The 15,220-nt window shown below is 51.0% G+C and overlaps 1 protein-coding gene across 1 annotated transcript in view; it reads right to left on the reverse strand.

Annotated features, from left to right (window-relative positions):
- Positions 1-14,438, reverse strand: part of TRIP10 (thyroid hormone receptor interactor 10) — an 88,416-nt gene extending 73,978 nt beyond the window's left edge. Inside the window, exon 1 of the mRNA XM_028713074.2 lies at positions 13,690-14,438. Coding sequence (XP_028568907.2) covers positions 13,690-13,713 — 24 coding nt within the window. The 5' untranslated portion in view covers positions 13,714-14,438. The remainder of the gene's footprint in view (positions 1-13,689) is intronic.
- Positions 14,439-15,220: the final 782 nt, after the last annotated feature.

The raw sequence follows: 15,220 nt of genomic DNA on the forward strand, positions 1-15,220 counted from the left end.
TAAAGGAACAGCAACTACTGCCAGGAAGTCAGCTGCATTTATAAGAAATGCCATCATGCAGGGAGGAAACGCTTTCATGTCTAGAGATGGTTTGCATTTTTTGGTAATCGAGACAAATACTCCCAGCTTCTTGGGTGTGAGCTACCAGGAAGAATCTGACCAAGTGAATCACTTGCTTTATGGCATAAAACTTAGTAGTAGTAATAATAATAATAATAATAATAATAATTTATTATTTATACCCCGCCCATCTGGCTGGGTTTCCCCAGCCACTCTGGGCGGCTTCCAACAAAACACTAAAATACAATAACCTATTAAACATTAAAAGCTTCCCTAAACAGGGCTGCCTTCAGATGTCTTCTAAAAGTTTGGTAGCTATTTTTCTCTTAGAGATCTGGTGGGAGGGCATTCCACAGGGTGGGTGCCACTACCAAGAAGGCCCTCTGCCTGGTTCCCTGTAACTTGGCTTCTTGCAGTGAGGGAACCGCCAGAAGGCCCTCGGCGCTGGACCTCAGCGTCCGGGCTGAACAATGGAGGTGGAGATGCTCCTTCAGGTATACTGGACCAAGGCTGTTTAGGGCTTTAAAGGTCAGCACCAACACTTTGAATTGTGCTTGGAAACGTACTGGGAACCAGCGTAGGTCTTTCAAGACTGTTGTTATATGGTCTCGGCGGCCACTCCCAGTCATCAGTCTAGCTGCCGCATTCTGGATTAGTTGTACTTTCCAGGTCACCTTCAAAGGTAGCCCCACATAGAGCACATTGCAGTAACAGTGAAGAAATTGGGAGCGGATTAGACAACCCCACATTCCAGTACGACTCTGAACTCTCCTTCCTTTTCCTTTTGCTAACAAAGGAATAGAAACCCCGCCACATACATTATAATAATAATAATAATAATAAATTTTATTTATATCCCGCCCTCCCCAGCCGAAGCCGGGCTCAGGGCGGCTAACAACAATAAAACAGTACAAAAGTACGACATAAACAACATTCTAAAATCATTCATTATAAAAATTAATTAATTCAAGGCACTAGCAACCATTGGGCCAGAGCTCCGCGAAGATTGCCGAGGGAGGGAGTCAGGCTGTGCCCTGGCCAAAGGCCTGGTGGAACAGCTCTGTCTTGCAGGCCCTGCGGAAAGATGTCAAGTCCCGCAGGGCCCTGGTCTCTTGTGACAGAGTGTTCCACCAGATCGGAGCCACAGCCGAAAAAGCCCTGGCTCTAGTTGAGGCCAGCCTAACTTCTCTGTGGCCTGGGACCTTCAAGATGTTTTTATTTGAAGACCGTAAGTTTCTCTGTGGGGCATACCAGGAGAGGCGGTCCCGTAGGTACGAGGGTCCTAGGCCATATAGGGCTTTAAAGGTTAAAACCAGCACCTTAAACCTGATCCTGTACTCTACCGGGAGCCAGTGCAGCTGGTATAGCACCGGGTGAATGTGATCTCGCAGCGAAGACCTCGTAAGGAGTCTCGCTGCAGCATTCTGCACCCGCTGGAGTTTCTGGGTCAGTCTCAAGGGCAGCCCCACGTAGAGCGAGTTACAATAATCCAGTCTGGAGGTGACCGTCGCGTGGATCACAGTGGCTAGGTCAGGGCGAGAGAGGTAAGGAGCCAACTGCTTAGCTTGGCGGAGATGGAAAAATGCCGCCTTTGTTATAGCTGCAATCTGCGCCTCCGTGGAAAGGGAGGTGTCGAAGATTACACCCAAACTCTTAACGGACGGTGCTGGCACTAATTGCGCCCCCGCAAGAGATGGGAGTTGCCCCCCCAATCCCATATCGCCCCGTCCCAGCCACAGGACCTCTGTCTTCGAAGGATTTAGCTTCAACCGGCTCCCACGTAACCATCCAGCCACAGCTTCCAAACATCTGGTCAGTGTGTCTGGGGCCAAGTCAGGATGGCCATCCATCAACAGATAGAGTTGGGTGTCATCGGCATACTGATGACAACCCAGCCCAAAACTCCGAACAAGCTGGGCGAGGGGGCGCATAAAGATGTTGAAAAGCATCGGGGAGAGTATCGCACCCTGAGGTACTCCACACACCAAGAAGTGGCGCGATGACAATTCCCCCCCAAGCGCCACCCTCTGTCCCCGACCAGAGAGAAACGAGCGCAGCCATTGAAGGACTGTGCCCTGGATCCCCACGTCGGCAAGGCGGTGGTCCAGAAGTTCGTGATCGACCATGTCGAAAGCTGCTGATAGATCTAGAAGAATCAGCAGCCCCGACCCGCCTCGATCCAGCTGTCTACGAAGATCATCTGTTAGGGCAACCAGAGCCGTCTCGGTCCCATGACCAGCGCGGAAGCCGGACTGGAATGGATCCAGAGCCGATGTTTCATCCAGAAACCCACCAAGCTGTTCAGCAACCGCTCTCTCAATCACCTTACCCAGGAACGGAAGATTCGAAACCGGGCGGTAATTGGATAGATCTAAGGGATCTAATGATGTTTTCTTTAAGAGCGGACGTACCACTGCCTCCTTCAGTTCCCCTGGGAATGTCCCCGTGCCAAGGGACAAATTGATGATATCCCCCAGGAGGGCCCGCACCTCGTCTGGACACGCTCTAATCAGCCAAGACGGGCACGGGTCGAGAGGACAGGTGGTGGGCTTTCCAGCTCGAAGGAGTCTGTCCACATCGGCTGGGGATATCCGGTCGAAGTGGTCCAATACTGGACCCGAGGACAGTCGAGGGGCCTCCAGTTCCTTTATTGTATCCAAATTGGCAGGGAGGTCATGGCGGAGCGACAAGACCTTCTCCGCAAAAAAGCTCGCAAATGCCTCACAGCTATGTGTCAAATTGTTATTTAAATTTGGCTGTCCCTCAAGGGACGTTAAAGACCTGATTATACTAAATAATTGCGCTGGGCGAGAGCTAGCGGATGCAATGGAGGCCGAGAAGTATGACTTCTTAGCAGCCTTCACCGCCATCTCGTAGGTTTTCATAAAAGCCCTATAAGATGTTCTTGAGGCTCCGTCACGGGCACCCCGCCATACTCGCTCTAGCCATCTGAGGTCCCGCTTCATTTTCCGGAGCTCCTCTGTAAACCAGGGAGCCCGGTTTCTGCGGGGTCGCAGAGGGCGCTTAGGTGCGGTCTCATCGATGGCTGCCAGGAGCTGGGTATTCCAGCCCTCAACAAGCTCAGTCAATGAGTTGCCAGGGGGAGCAAGGTCCCGCAAGGCTTGGCGGAATCTCTCAGGGTCCATCAGCCTCTGCGGGCGAGCCCAAATTGGCTCGCCACCTAAGCAGGGTGGGGGTGGAAAGTCAATCCTGGCTTTCAGAGCGTAGTGATCAGACCATGGCACCTTCATCGAAGGAGACATGATCACATCTATACCGACGCCAAAGATCAAATCCAGTGTGTGGCCTGCTTGATGTGTGGGGCCCGAAACAAACTGGGAGAGCCCTAGTGTCGCCATGGAAGACACCAGGTCCAGAGCCTGTGAGGAGGGAGTGGCATCAGCATGGATGTTGAAGTCCCCCAATACCAATAGGTTAGGGAACTCCAAGGCCCATCCGGCCACCGCCTCCAATAGGCCTGACAGGGTGGCTGCTGGTGCGCTAGGTGGCCGGTACACCAGCCAGACAGCCAAACTCTCCTCGGAGCCCCACACTAGGCCAACACATTCAATGCCGGGGATCGATGGCGGTGGTAGAGCCCTGAAAGGACAATCTTCCCGGATTAATAATGCCACCCCTCCCCCCCGCCCACAGTCCGCGACTGGTGGAGGACGGAGAAACCCGGGGGCGCCATCTCTCGTAAGGTAACTGTTGCCCCTTCGCGCACCCAGGTCTCCGTCACACAAGCCAGGTCGACCCCCTGCGAGATAAAGAAATCTCGCAGGGTGGCGGTTTTATTGCCTATAGACCTGGCATTGCACAGCACCAGTGACGGAGGTGAGTAATCCTTGCTCACCCTGGCTGCCGCTTGGTGAAGTACTGCCCAATCCTAGGCATGCTGTGTGTTAAATGAGACTCTCTCAAGTATATATACGACTGAGCATGACTCAGACTATGCCACCTTTTTTCTTATATTCTGCCTTGAAGCCAGATTGGGCCCACCAGTTCAAACTGAGACAGGAGAACCAGGCCAAAAGAGGCCAAATTCCCCCTCAGATAGGGAACTTAATCCTAATCTCACAATAAAGGTAAAGGTAAAGGTACCCCTGCCCGTATGGGCCAGTCTTGACAGACTCTAGGGTTGTGTGCCCATCTCACTCAAGAGGCCGGGGGCCAGCGCTGTCCGGAGACACTTCCGGGTCACGTGGCCAGCGTGACATCGCTGCTCTGGCGAGCCAGAGCCGCACACAGAAACGCCGTTTACCTTCCCGCTAGTAGGCGGTCCCTATTTATCTACTTGCACCCGGGGGTGCTTTCGAACTGCTAGGTTGGCAGGCGCTGGGACCGAGCAACGGGAGCGCGCCGCGCCGCGGGGATTCGAACCGCCGACCTTTCGATCAGCAAGCCCTGGGTGTAATACAGTAGTACCTTGGTCTAAGAACAGTCCTGTTAACGAACTATTTGGGAAACTAACTCCGCAAAACCGGAAGTAGGTGCTCCGGTTAGTGAACTTTGCCTCAGAAGCCAAACGTGCTCCACTGCCGGTGGAATGGCTCTGGCCATGGGAGGCCTCACCGCAGCCCCCATCCCACCCCCGAAGCCGTGGAAGACTATCATCAGTGCAGGTAAGGGGGGGGGGGAAATCATATTTTCTTTTTTTAAAAGAATAAATCATCAATACTGTCTTATTTATTTTATATTACAGTACATTGATGATTGCTTTCATTTTATGGATCAATGGTCTCGTTAGATAGTAAAATTCATGTTAAATTTCTGTTTTAGGGGTTGTTTTTCATCGTCTGGAACGGATTAATCCATTTTCCATTACTTTCTATGGGAAAGCACGCCTCGGTTTAAGAACGCTTTGGTTTAAGAACGGACTTCTGGAACGGATTAAGTTCATAAACCGAGGTACCATTGTATAGCAACTTGAACAATCTGCATATCAGTTGCTTCTCTGCCACCCCTGTATTTAGCATCTAGCTTGATAAAGAGTTCTGTAGAATCTAGAAGCTTGCATACTGTCTTGTGACATTACCACACTATGATTTCTAGATTTCTTATGTGCCAGTACCTTGTGACTCATTTAAAAAGCTATGCAATTCAGAATAACTTGATGAACACAATTTTGCTAGCATTACATAAAATAAAATAAAAATTGCAGAGTGCGTGGGTAAAAATGACTTGATACAAATTCAAATGTTTACGTGAAAAAACTGACACACATTTCGACATGATCCACCTTTTTCTGAAATGTGAACTGAGCATCATTTACCACCCCCCCAAAAAAAGTTCACTGTACCCCCACCACCTTTCCATATACCCACAGAAATTTCCAAATACCAGCAGTTAATGTTTGTTAATGACCAGGAAGAGGGCCTTCTCGGTAGTGGCGCCTGCCCTGTGGAACACCCTCCCATCAGATGTCAAGGAAATAAACAACTATCTGACTTTTAGAAGACATCTAAAGGCAACCCTGTTTAGGGAAGTTTTTAATGTTTGAAGTTTTGTTCTGTTTTTAGTGTTCTGTTGAGAGCCGCCCTGAGTGGCTGGGGAAACCCAGGCAGATGGGCGGCTTATAAATAATAAAATGATGATGATGATGATGATGAATGGGTTTTCCAGTTAAATAGAATCCAAAACAAGGTACAGGTTCAACATCCATCATAAACAGAACGCTTGGTATTGTTTAGATAGATTTTAGCAATATCAATCTTTGTGAATTATTAATTTGCGTTACATAAATATTTCTTAAAAGTCATTTTGAGGGAACCCTTTAGGCCAGGGGTCAGCAACCTTTTTCAGCCGTGGGCCGGTCCACCGTCCCTCAGACCATGTGGTAGGCTGGACTATATTTGGGGGGGTGGAAAATGAATGAATTCCTATGCCCCACACAGAGATGCATTTTAAATAAAAGGACACATTCTACTCATGTAAAAACATGCCGATTCCGGGACCATCCATGGGCTGGATTTAGAAGGTGATTGGGCCGCATGCAGCCCATGGGCCTTAGGTTGCCTAACCCTGCTTTAGGCAATACCCACTTATAAGCAGCGGCACATATTCTGTGCCACTTCAGAGAAGCTACAAGAGGTTCCTTCAAGAGAGATGAAATGGGAGGTGCAGCGATAGCAGAAGAACATGCTAAAGAAAACAGACACCACCTCACCCAACATAAACAGCCCTGGCTAGATTTGCAAACAGTGGAACTGTTTGATCCTACCCAATTCACCAATCTAAACACCGTCCCTTTTAAGCTGCAAAGCCTTGCAAGTCCTTAGCTAAAGGTTAACAAAAAATACCCCGGACCACACCCAGAGACATCAGGCGGAATAGCCTGAACAACGGACAACAGGTTAAATATATCTGCACAGAAGCAACTCGGCAATCAATTGTGGCTTCTACACACACACACACACACACACACACACACACACACACACACCATTTCAAAGACAAGTTCCAATCCATCCTGCAACAAAGGACAAAACTACATGTTATGCTGGTAAACATGTACTTGCCAGTTAATGTTAATGAAAGGGCAGAGGGGAGGCTCAATGTGCAGAAAGGTGCTTAAAACTTTGCACGCCTGCCAGATCTCCCCTAAAAGTCCCCCCCACTCTCCGCCTGCTTTTGCTGGTTTCCCTTCCCTCCAAGCAAGCTTCTTCTGATCTTTGAGTCAAACAAGACTGTGGGACGAACAGTAAACAGCCACGTGGGGCAACTTGCAGAGGAGAATCTGGTTAAACACCCCATCCTATCTATTAATGCTTTCTTCCCCCCAAACCCCTTCACCTCCTTCAGATTAGTGTTGAGGGAGATGCAGTTTTCAGTACAGTATTAGGATGGTTATTGCTTGCTTGCTGTTGTTGTTGTTGTGTATTTTATGTTTTCATACTGTAAACCACCCTGCGATCTTTGGATGAAGGGTGGTATATAAATTTAATAAATAAACAATAAATAATACAGTGGTACCTCAGGTTACATACACTTCAGGTTACATACGCTTCAGGTTACAGACTCCGCTAACCCAGAAATAGTGCTTCAGGTTAAGAACTTTGCTTCAGGATGAGAACAGAAATTGGGCTCTGGCGGAGCGGCGGCAGTGGGAGGCCCCATTAGCTAAAGTGGTGCTTCAGGTTGAGCACAGTTTCAGGTTAAGTACAGACATCCGGAACGAATTAAGTACTTAACCTGAGGTACCACTGTAGTTCTATCACACAGCTCATCCCAATGATTAAACATCAGCATCCCCATTAAACAAAAGGGAATTATCCCTTCAGATACAAAGTATGTCCAGTCAAGATGTACATAAAAGAGCGTAGGAATCAACCGATGCTTGTGTCCCCCCCCTTTTTTGACAGAGTACAAAACAAGACACATCCTGCAACATTGGAAGGTGAGGGGGAATCGGTTCTATGAATCTGCCACAAGTTTTTGAAAAGCACCCCAGAGTTTGATTTATTATACAGAGAGCATGACCACATGGGAAAAATCAGGGCGATCGGATTGCCAACTGCTACAGTTAAATTAGCATAGACCATCGCTATTTTGCTGCGCATACAGATGGTGTACATTAATATGAAAAGACATGGCCAATCTGTAGCTTCCCAGCAGTTTGTACAGCAGCATGTTCTACACACGCAGTTTTGCATGCTGTTTCTGACATGCAAGTGCTACCTGCACAGGTAATTCATTAAATGAGAATCAGACTCTAGGCAAAGAATAAGCAGCCCCCAACTAAATCTACGGATTGAGAGACAACAAACTCAGGCAGCCAGTGGAAGGTTTCACTAATGGCAACATTCTGAATTAATTGTGGCCCAGCAACCATAGACTGCATGATTCCAGCTTGTACATTGCCCCTTTTGACCCTAGACATGGTAGAGAACCTTGCCCAAGTTATGCTATGCAGATGTAGAAGTATGCAGATCAATTTCACCAGTGGAAATGGTTAGACTGAATTTTGAGGGTATTTAAATATTCCTTCCCCTGTCGAGGGCACTCAACTGTTGCCCATGCAAGGGCAGAATCCAGAAATAGCCTCCTCCACTCATGCAACCAGGCTAAAGTTAATCTCTGAACTAACTAGATTAGACACAGAAGCTTTGCTGAAGGGGTGAGAAAGACACCTTCGGATCCTGTATCTTCCACATGCACACAAGCAAAAACCTAAACCAGGTGCAAGAGAAAGCACTGGTCCTTCCAGAAACCCAGAACGTGCTTCACAGCACATAAAATAAGGGCTGCGAGAGAGAAGCAAAAGCCAGAGCCCCTTTTGAGCAATTGGCAAGAGAAACAGAAAAGTCAAAATACAGACCAAAAATAAGGGGCCCGACATTACTAATACTCCCAACCTCTCTTGGATGTGTTCAGGATCAATCATCACCTTTAATCCATGAAAACGTAATCAGGGAAGGGCCTCCTACAAATATACTCTGCAAACCTATTAAGTATAAAATGCATATACCCAACACTTTTTCTTCTTGGGAAACTATGTTTTGAACTGGGTACAAAGGTCTTACCCTCTCCGAGGCTCTAGAACAGAGCAAACTACAAATAAAATTCTCCCAAACTCTTTTCTCCAGCTCACTTTGCACCACCAGCAATTTTGCCTTACATGAAAGTCTCTTCCTCTTCTATTTAAAATCATTACTATATTCCTGTTCTACCCCAAAGCAGATTAAGGGACATTTCTGTTGCTGCCTGTTTAAAGCAACAGTGTTTGTTTTCCCCCCTTTCTCAGTTGCTGATTGAAGTCTCTACCCTGTTTTTCTTTATGCAATAGCTATGCATTTTGCCCACCTTTGGCTATCCTTCATCATAGCTTACCTGGGAAGATGAAGTGGAGATTAAATCACATGTACATAGAAGTTGATGGTGCCTTAAGGGCCTCATTGTGAGAAGCTGAATTTGCTCCCAAATAACTTTTCATGAGCCAACGCATATTCTAGATCAGAAGAAGGCAAAATGAAGACCACAGTCCAATTGACCAAAGGCCACTTTCCTAGGGCTTGCCGATCAGAAGGTCAGCGGTTCGAATCCCCACGACGGGGTGAACTCCTGTTGCTCGGTCCCTGCTTCTGCCAACCTAGCAGTTCGAAAGCACGAAGTGCAAGTAGATAAATAGGTACTGCTCTGGCGGGAAAGTACCGTATTTTTCGGACTATTGGACGCACCGGTCCATAGGACGCACCTAGATTTGGGGGGGGGGGGAAATAAAGGCAAAAAAATTTATTCCCCCCCCCCGCCAGGCGCGGGGCTGGGGCGGGGAAGCCCGAGCTTCCCCCTCCCCCAGAACGGGACCCAGAGCCATGCCGAAGCTGCGCGCAGCTTTGGCATCGCTCTGGGAGCTTGCGGGGCTGGGGGAGGAGGAAGCCTTCCGCCAGCCTCCAAACCATGTCGGGAGACAGCGGGATGGCGCGCTGCGCCTCTCCCGCTGTCCCCCGAGTTTGCGGGGCTGGGCCAGCCTTCTAACCAAGTCGGGGGACAGCGGGAAGGGCGCGCTGCGCCCCTGCCGCTGTCTCCCGAGTTTGCGGGGCTGGCAACGGGGAGGAGCAGGCTTCTCCCCCCGCCAGCCTTCTAGCCAAGTCGGGGGACAGCGGGAAGGGCGCGCTGCGCCTCTCCCGCTGTCCCCCGAGCTTGTGGGGCTGGCGGTGGGGCTCTCCTGAAGCCTGGAGGTTGTGGGGCTGGGGGGGGGGAGAAGCAGGCTTGCTCCTCCCACCCCCAGCCTCCAGATCAGGTCGGGGAATAGCGGGATGGCGGAGCGCCGCCATCCCGCTATTCCCCGACCTGATCTGGAGGTTGTGGGGCTGGGGGGGGGGGAGAAGCAGGTTTGCTCCTCCCACCCCCAGCCTCCAGATCAGGTCGGGGAATAGCGGGATGGCGGAGCGCCGCCATCCCGCTATTCCCCGACCTGATCTGGAGGTTGTGGGGCTGGGGGGGGGGGGAGAAGCAGGCTTGCTTCTCCCACCCCCAGCCTCCAGATCAGGTCGGGGAATAGCGGGATGGCGGAGCGCCGCCATCCCGCTATTCCCCGACCTGATCTGGAAGTTGTGGGGCTGGGGGGGGGGGAGAAGCAGGCTTGCTCCTCCCACCCCCAGCCTCCAGATCAGGTCGGGGAATAGCGGGATGGCGGAGCGCCGCCATCCCGCTATTCCCCGACCTGATCTGGAGGTTGTGGGGATGGTGGGGGGGAGAAGCAGGCTTGCTTCTCTCACCCCCAGCCTCCAGATCAGGTCGGGGAATAGCGGGATGGCGGAGCGCCGCCATCCCGCTATTTCCCGACCTGATCTGGAGGTTGTGGGGCTGGGGGGGGGGGAGAAGCAGGCTTGCTCCTCCCACCCCCAGCCTCCAGATCAGGTCGGGGAATAGCGGGATGGCGGCGCTTCGCCATCCCCCTATCCCCCGAGCTTGTGGGGCTGGGGGGGGAGAAGCAGGCTTGCTTCTCCCCCCGCCAGCCTCCAGATCAGGTCGGGGAATAGCGGGGTGGCGGCTCTGCGCCTCCCCGCTGTCCCCAGCTTTTGGGTGCAGGCTGCTGCCCGCAAGCCTTGCGAGCCCGCGGGACATCCCGCCGGGCTTGCAAGACTTGGGATAGCTTCCTGAAGCCTGGAGAGCGAGAGGGGTCGGTGCGCACGGACCCCTCTCGCTCTCCAGGCTTCAGCAAAAGCCTGCATTCGCACCATAGGACGCACACACATTTCCCCTTCATTTTTGGAGGGGAAAAAGTGCGTCCTATAGTGCGAAAAATACGGTAAATGGCGTTTCCGTGCGTTGCTCTGGTTCGCCAGAAGCAGCTTAGTCATGCCTGCCACATGACCCGGAAGCTGCCTGCGGACAACCGCCGGCTCCCTCGGCCCATAGAGCAAGATGAGCGCTGTATCCCCAGAGTTGTCCGCGACTGGACCTAATGGTCAGGGGTCCCTTTACCTATCAAAGAATACTGGACTATGTAGACATTGGTTCACTACATCAAGGATGAGTAAAAGGACGGTCTTGATCTACTGGGAGATTTGCAGTAGATTAAACAATTGGCACCACGACAAACAACAGCAGTAACAAAATGAATCCTCATTCCCTCATATTGCCAAAATGAAGAAATTCAGGGTAGCCAGGAGCGGGTTAGTGTGTGCAAGGACTGTACACTCAGTACAGTTCTGGTACTCAAAATAAATTCCTGTCCTCAGAATCCTTTAGTTCTTCAATGTATCTGTCTTTTGTACCAGACTGCAGGCGGTGAATATCAGAAGTCTGGTAAAAACAAAGTAAATCCTGAAAGTTTGCTCACTCCCTACAATAAATATTGCCCCTCTCATGTTCTTAGCAGGAGAGCCTCCTCAGCATCACCTGATACATATCAATTAGGCTTTCAGCTGCTAACAGATCCAGAGTACGCAGTCTGTCTTGCTTCATACATTTAACATGTATTGGTGGATCATGTAATGATTAAAACAGACCACGTAAGACTAAAGTCAGTCCACCTTTATTCCAGATTAATTTGAAGCACAAAATGGTACAGTCTGGCAAAATTAACACTCTTTGGGTTTTGCATTCATTAAAATGGGCCAGGATTAGAATTCAGACTTTACCCACAAATTACAGTATTTGGCCTCCCTGATTTTAAGTACAGCAGGACAGTTAAAAGGTATTGATGGATGTGTACACACGAGTGTTTTGCATATACATATAACCCATGCACTCGAAGTGGCTGTTTAGGGCAGAGGTCCCCAAACTGTGGTTGGCAGACCACTAGTGACCTATGAGCTTTATTCACGTGGTTTGCGATGTGTCTGTGTTTTTATGGTTGAAGAAGAAGAAGAAGAGGAGGAGTTTGGATTTGATATCCCGCTTTATCACTACCCTAAGGAGTCTTAAAGTGGCTAACATTCTTCTTTCCCTTCCTCCCCGACAACAAACACTCTGTGAGGTGAGTGGGGCTGAGAGACTTCAGAGAAGTGTGACTGGCCCAAGGTCACCCAGCAGCTGCATGTGGAGGAGCGGGGAAGCGAACCCGGTTCCCCAGATTACGAGTCTACTGCTCTTAACCACTACACCGCACTTGCTCTCTTAACCACTACACCACACTGGTAGAACACCAGATAAGGCACATCCATTTCTTATATTGTATTGTAGTACAAAATGCAACAAATAAAAGAAGGAATAAATAAATATACAATTAAAAACCACACAGCATCTAGCACAGCAAATTACAATTGGGACAACAGGCAGAAAAAAAACATTAAGTGGTCCACCAAGACCCTCAGCAATTTTTAAATGGTCCATGAGGCGAAAAGTTTGGGAGCCACTGAGTTAGGGGCATATTCTCACAAGCAGTAAAGCAGCACATAATGGAAGATGTATGCCTTCAAATGATATACAGAGGCCCAGTGACCAATAGGACATCATTGGGTTGCAGCTTGTAGGTTGTCTGGAAAGACAGAGGCGTAGCGGGGGGGGGGGGGCGGGGGGACTAGCCAGGGTTTTTGCCCCAGGTGAAGCCTCCAAAGGGGCGCCATTGAGGCTCCCATAGCCTGTGTGTGTGTATGCAAATATGCATGGGTGGGGTGCTAAACGGGGTCTTTGACTTGGGTGAAATAAAGCCTAGTTTCGCCCCTGGGAAAGAGCTAAACCACAAGCCCAGGTTCAGGTAACACACTAAGCCAAACTACAACTTAAATTTGACTTAAACTTAACATGCTTGCTTGTTATGTGTGAATGAGGACAATGTCGCAGAGGATATTGGGACATCCAGCTCTTAAATCACAACTCAGGTGTTCCCAATCTGAGAGCTGCACCCCAATATGCAAAAGTGCAACAGCAGAGCCAAAATATGATAGGCTAGCACAGTAAAACATGCAGCTCACTTACTCATGATAAAGTGGTAGACAAAGGGCTTCTTGCCCATCTAATTATCAAGCGTAAGAAGCCAGAACCAGGAAAAAATATATACTTAGGGGAGAAGTGGCGAGTCTGCTATGGGTACAGCTACAGCTTTAAATATTGAAGATCCTTAATGTGAAAGCGCCTCCTCTTGCTTTCAGGTGGTCTTATCTACCTGGCCAAATTAAAGTTAGTCTGACATGCAGTCTTCCTACAAGCTCAGTGCCAGGGAAAATATTGGCTTCTCTCTCTCTCTCTCTCTCTCTCTCTCTCTCTCTCGCTCACACACACACACACACACACACACACACAACATCCCTTTTCTCAGCCAAGGGGCAGAGGGAGGGAGGAAAGCAACAGGGTCACCGAAAGAGAAGAAAACGGAACGGAACAAGGCGGCAGAGAAAAGGAGAGAGCCCAGGACAAGTAGCAGCCAGAGTAGTATTAGCAGCCATCAGGAAAAGAGGGGGAGGCAGGCACTGAAGTTGGGGGGGGGGAGAGACAGACGACTGAACTCTGACACGAGGGAGAAAACTCTCGAGTTTCGGGTGGGAGCTGGAGAAGAGGGCGGAGAAACGCGCTTTAAATCAAGTCTGGGGAATCATGGAGAAGCCCAACCCTTGAGTGGAGAGACGAAGCGATCGGACATGGAGGGAGGGAAGAGAGGGAGATAAGGATTGGAGGGGGGAGAATATGGGGTGCCTCCCAGCAAAACCCAAGGGGTGGGGGCGCGGCCGCGCGCTTCCTTACCCAGAGCTCCGTGCCCCAGTCCATGCTGGCAGCGCCGTCGCCGTGCGCCCTCGCTCCGTGCGCCAAGGCCCACCCGGAGCCCGATCCGCCGCCTCCGCCGCCGCTCCCGTCCCGGGGAGTCCCGCTCCTCCCGCCCGTCCAGCCTCCAGCGCCTGCCCGGGACACTCCCCGCTCCGGCCCCGGCCCTTAAAGGCGCAGGCAGGGCTCAGCGCAGCCCGACGAGCGCCGGCATTCCCCGGCTTGGCACGGGGCGCGTCTCCCTCTGGCTTCCAAGGGTTTGATTGATGCCGAGGCGAAGGCCGCCCGCCCGTCTTCCCCCTCCCCCGAAAAGGGATCAACAGGCGGAGCCGAGGCGCGCCGCTCTTCCCAGGAAGCCGCCGCCGCCGCCGCCCTCCTTCCCCCGCGCAATGGGCGAAGGGTTTCCTCTCGCGTCAGGCTCCGCGATCGCTTGCGCGCGCGCTTCCTGGGAGCCGGGCTGAGCTCGCCGCGCGGGGAATCTGGCGGCACGGGCGCTCGGGATCCGGCTCGCTGGACTCGGTCGGGGATGCGCAGCCGGTGGACGTGGGCGGCGCTGGGGTGGATCTTCTCTCGCTTGAGCCAAGACTGGAAAACGCGTCTCGATCTCGGGTGGGATGGAGGGCGCGCTCAGCGTCGCGGCTCCAAGCCGGACTTTGCTTCGCCTCCAAGGATGGAGCCCATGTGGCTGCGTCCCCCGCGTGGTTGCTAAGGGAGCCCGGGCAGCGCTCGCAGGAAGGCTATTTCCAGTCCCACGTGGCTGCGCCAAGCCGTATGGTGGCCCCTTACCAGACGTGACAAGCAGTCACGTGAAGCCTCCCGGCTCCCGGAGAGGTGCTCCGTAAGCCACTGATGTGTGGTATGAAACGATTCCAGCCCCATTCACCATGAGAAGAGCAACCCCAAGGCCGGCCCAAGAGACAGAATCATAGAATTGCAGAGTTGGAAGGGACCGCAAGGCTCATCTAGTCCAGTCCTCTGTAATGCAGGAATCTCAGCTAAGGTGAACCACAAAATGCCTCCCCGACCAAGAGAGACTGGGGGAACCCAGCCAGATAAGCAGGATATAAATAATAAAATCATTATTATTATCATAAGGAACAAGCATGGGAGGAAAGATCTACATCGGCAACAAGAAGGCGGAAATCAACTCAATAATAATAATAATAATAATAATAATAATAATAATAATAATTTGTTTATTTATATTCCACCCATCTGGCTGGGTTTCCCCAGCCACTCTGGGCGGCTCCCAACAGAATTTTAAAAACACGATAAAACAGCAAACATTAAAAACTACCCTTAACAGGGCTGCATTCAGATGTCTTCTAAATGTCAGGCAGTTGTTGTTCTCTTTGACATCTGGTGGGAGGGTGTTCCACAGGGCGGGGGCCACTACAGAGAAGGCCCTCCGCATGGTTCCCTGTAACTTTGCTTCTCGCAGTGAGGGAACCGCCAGAAGGCCCTCAGAGCTGGACCTCCGTGTCAGGGCTGGATGATGGGGGTGGAGACGCTC

Source organism: Podarcis muralis, chromosome 17 (genome assembly GCF_964188315.1).
Source record: "Podarcis muralis chromosome 17, rPodMur119.hap1.1, whole genome shotgun sequence".
NCBI classification, from domain to species: Eukaryota; Metazoa; Chordata; class Lepidosauria; order Squamata; family Lacertidae; genus Podarcis; species Podarcis muralis.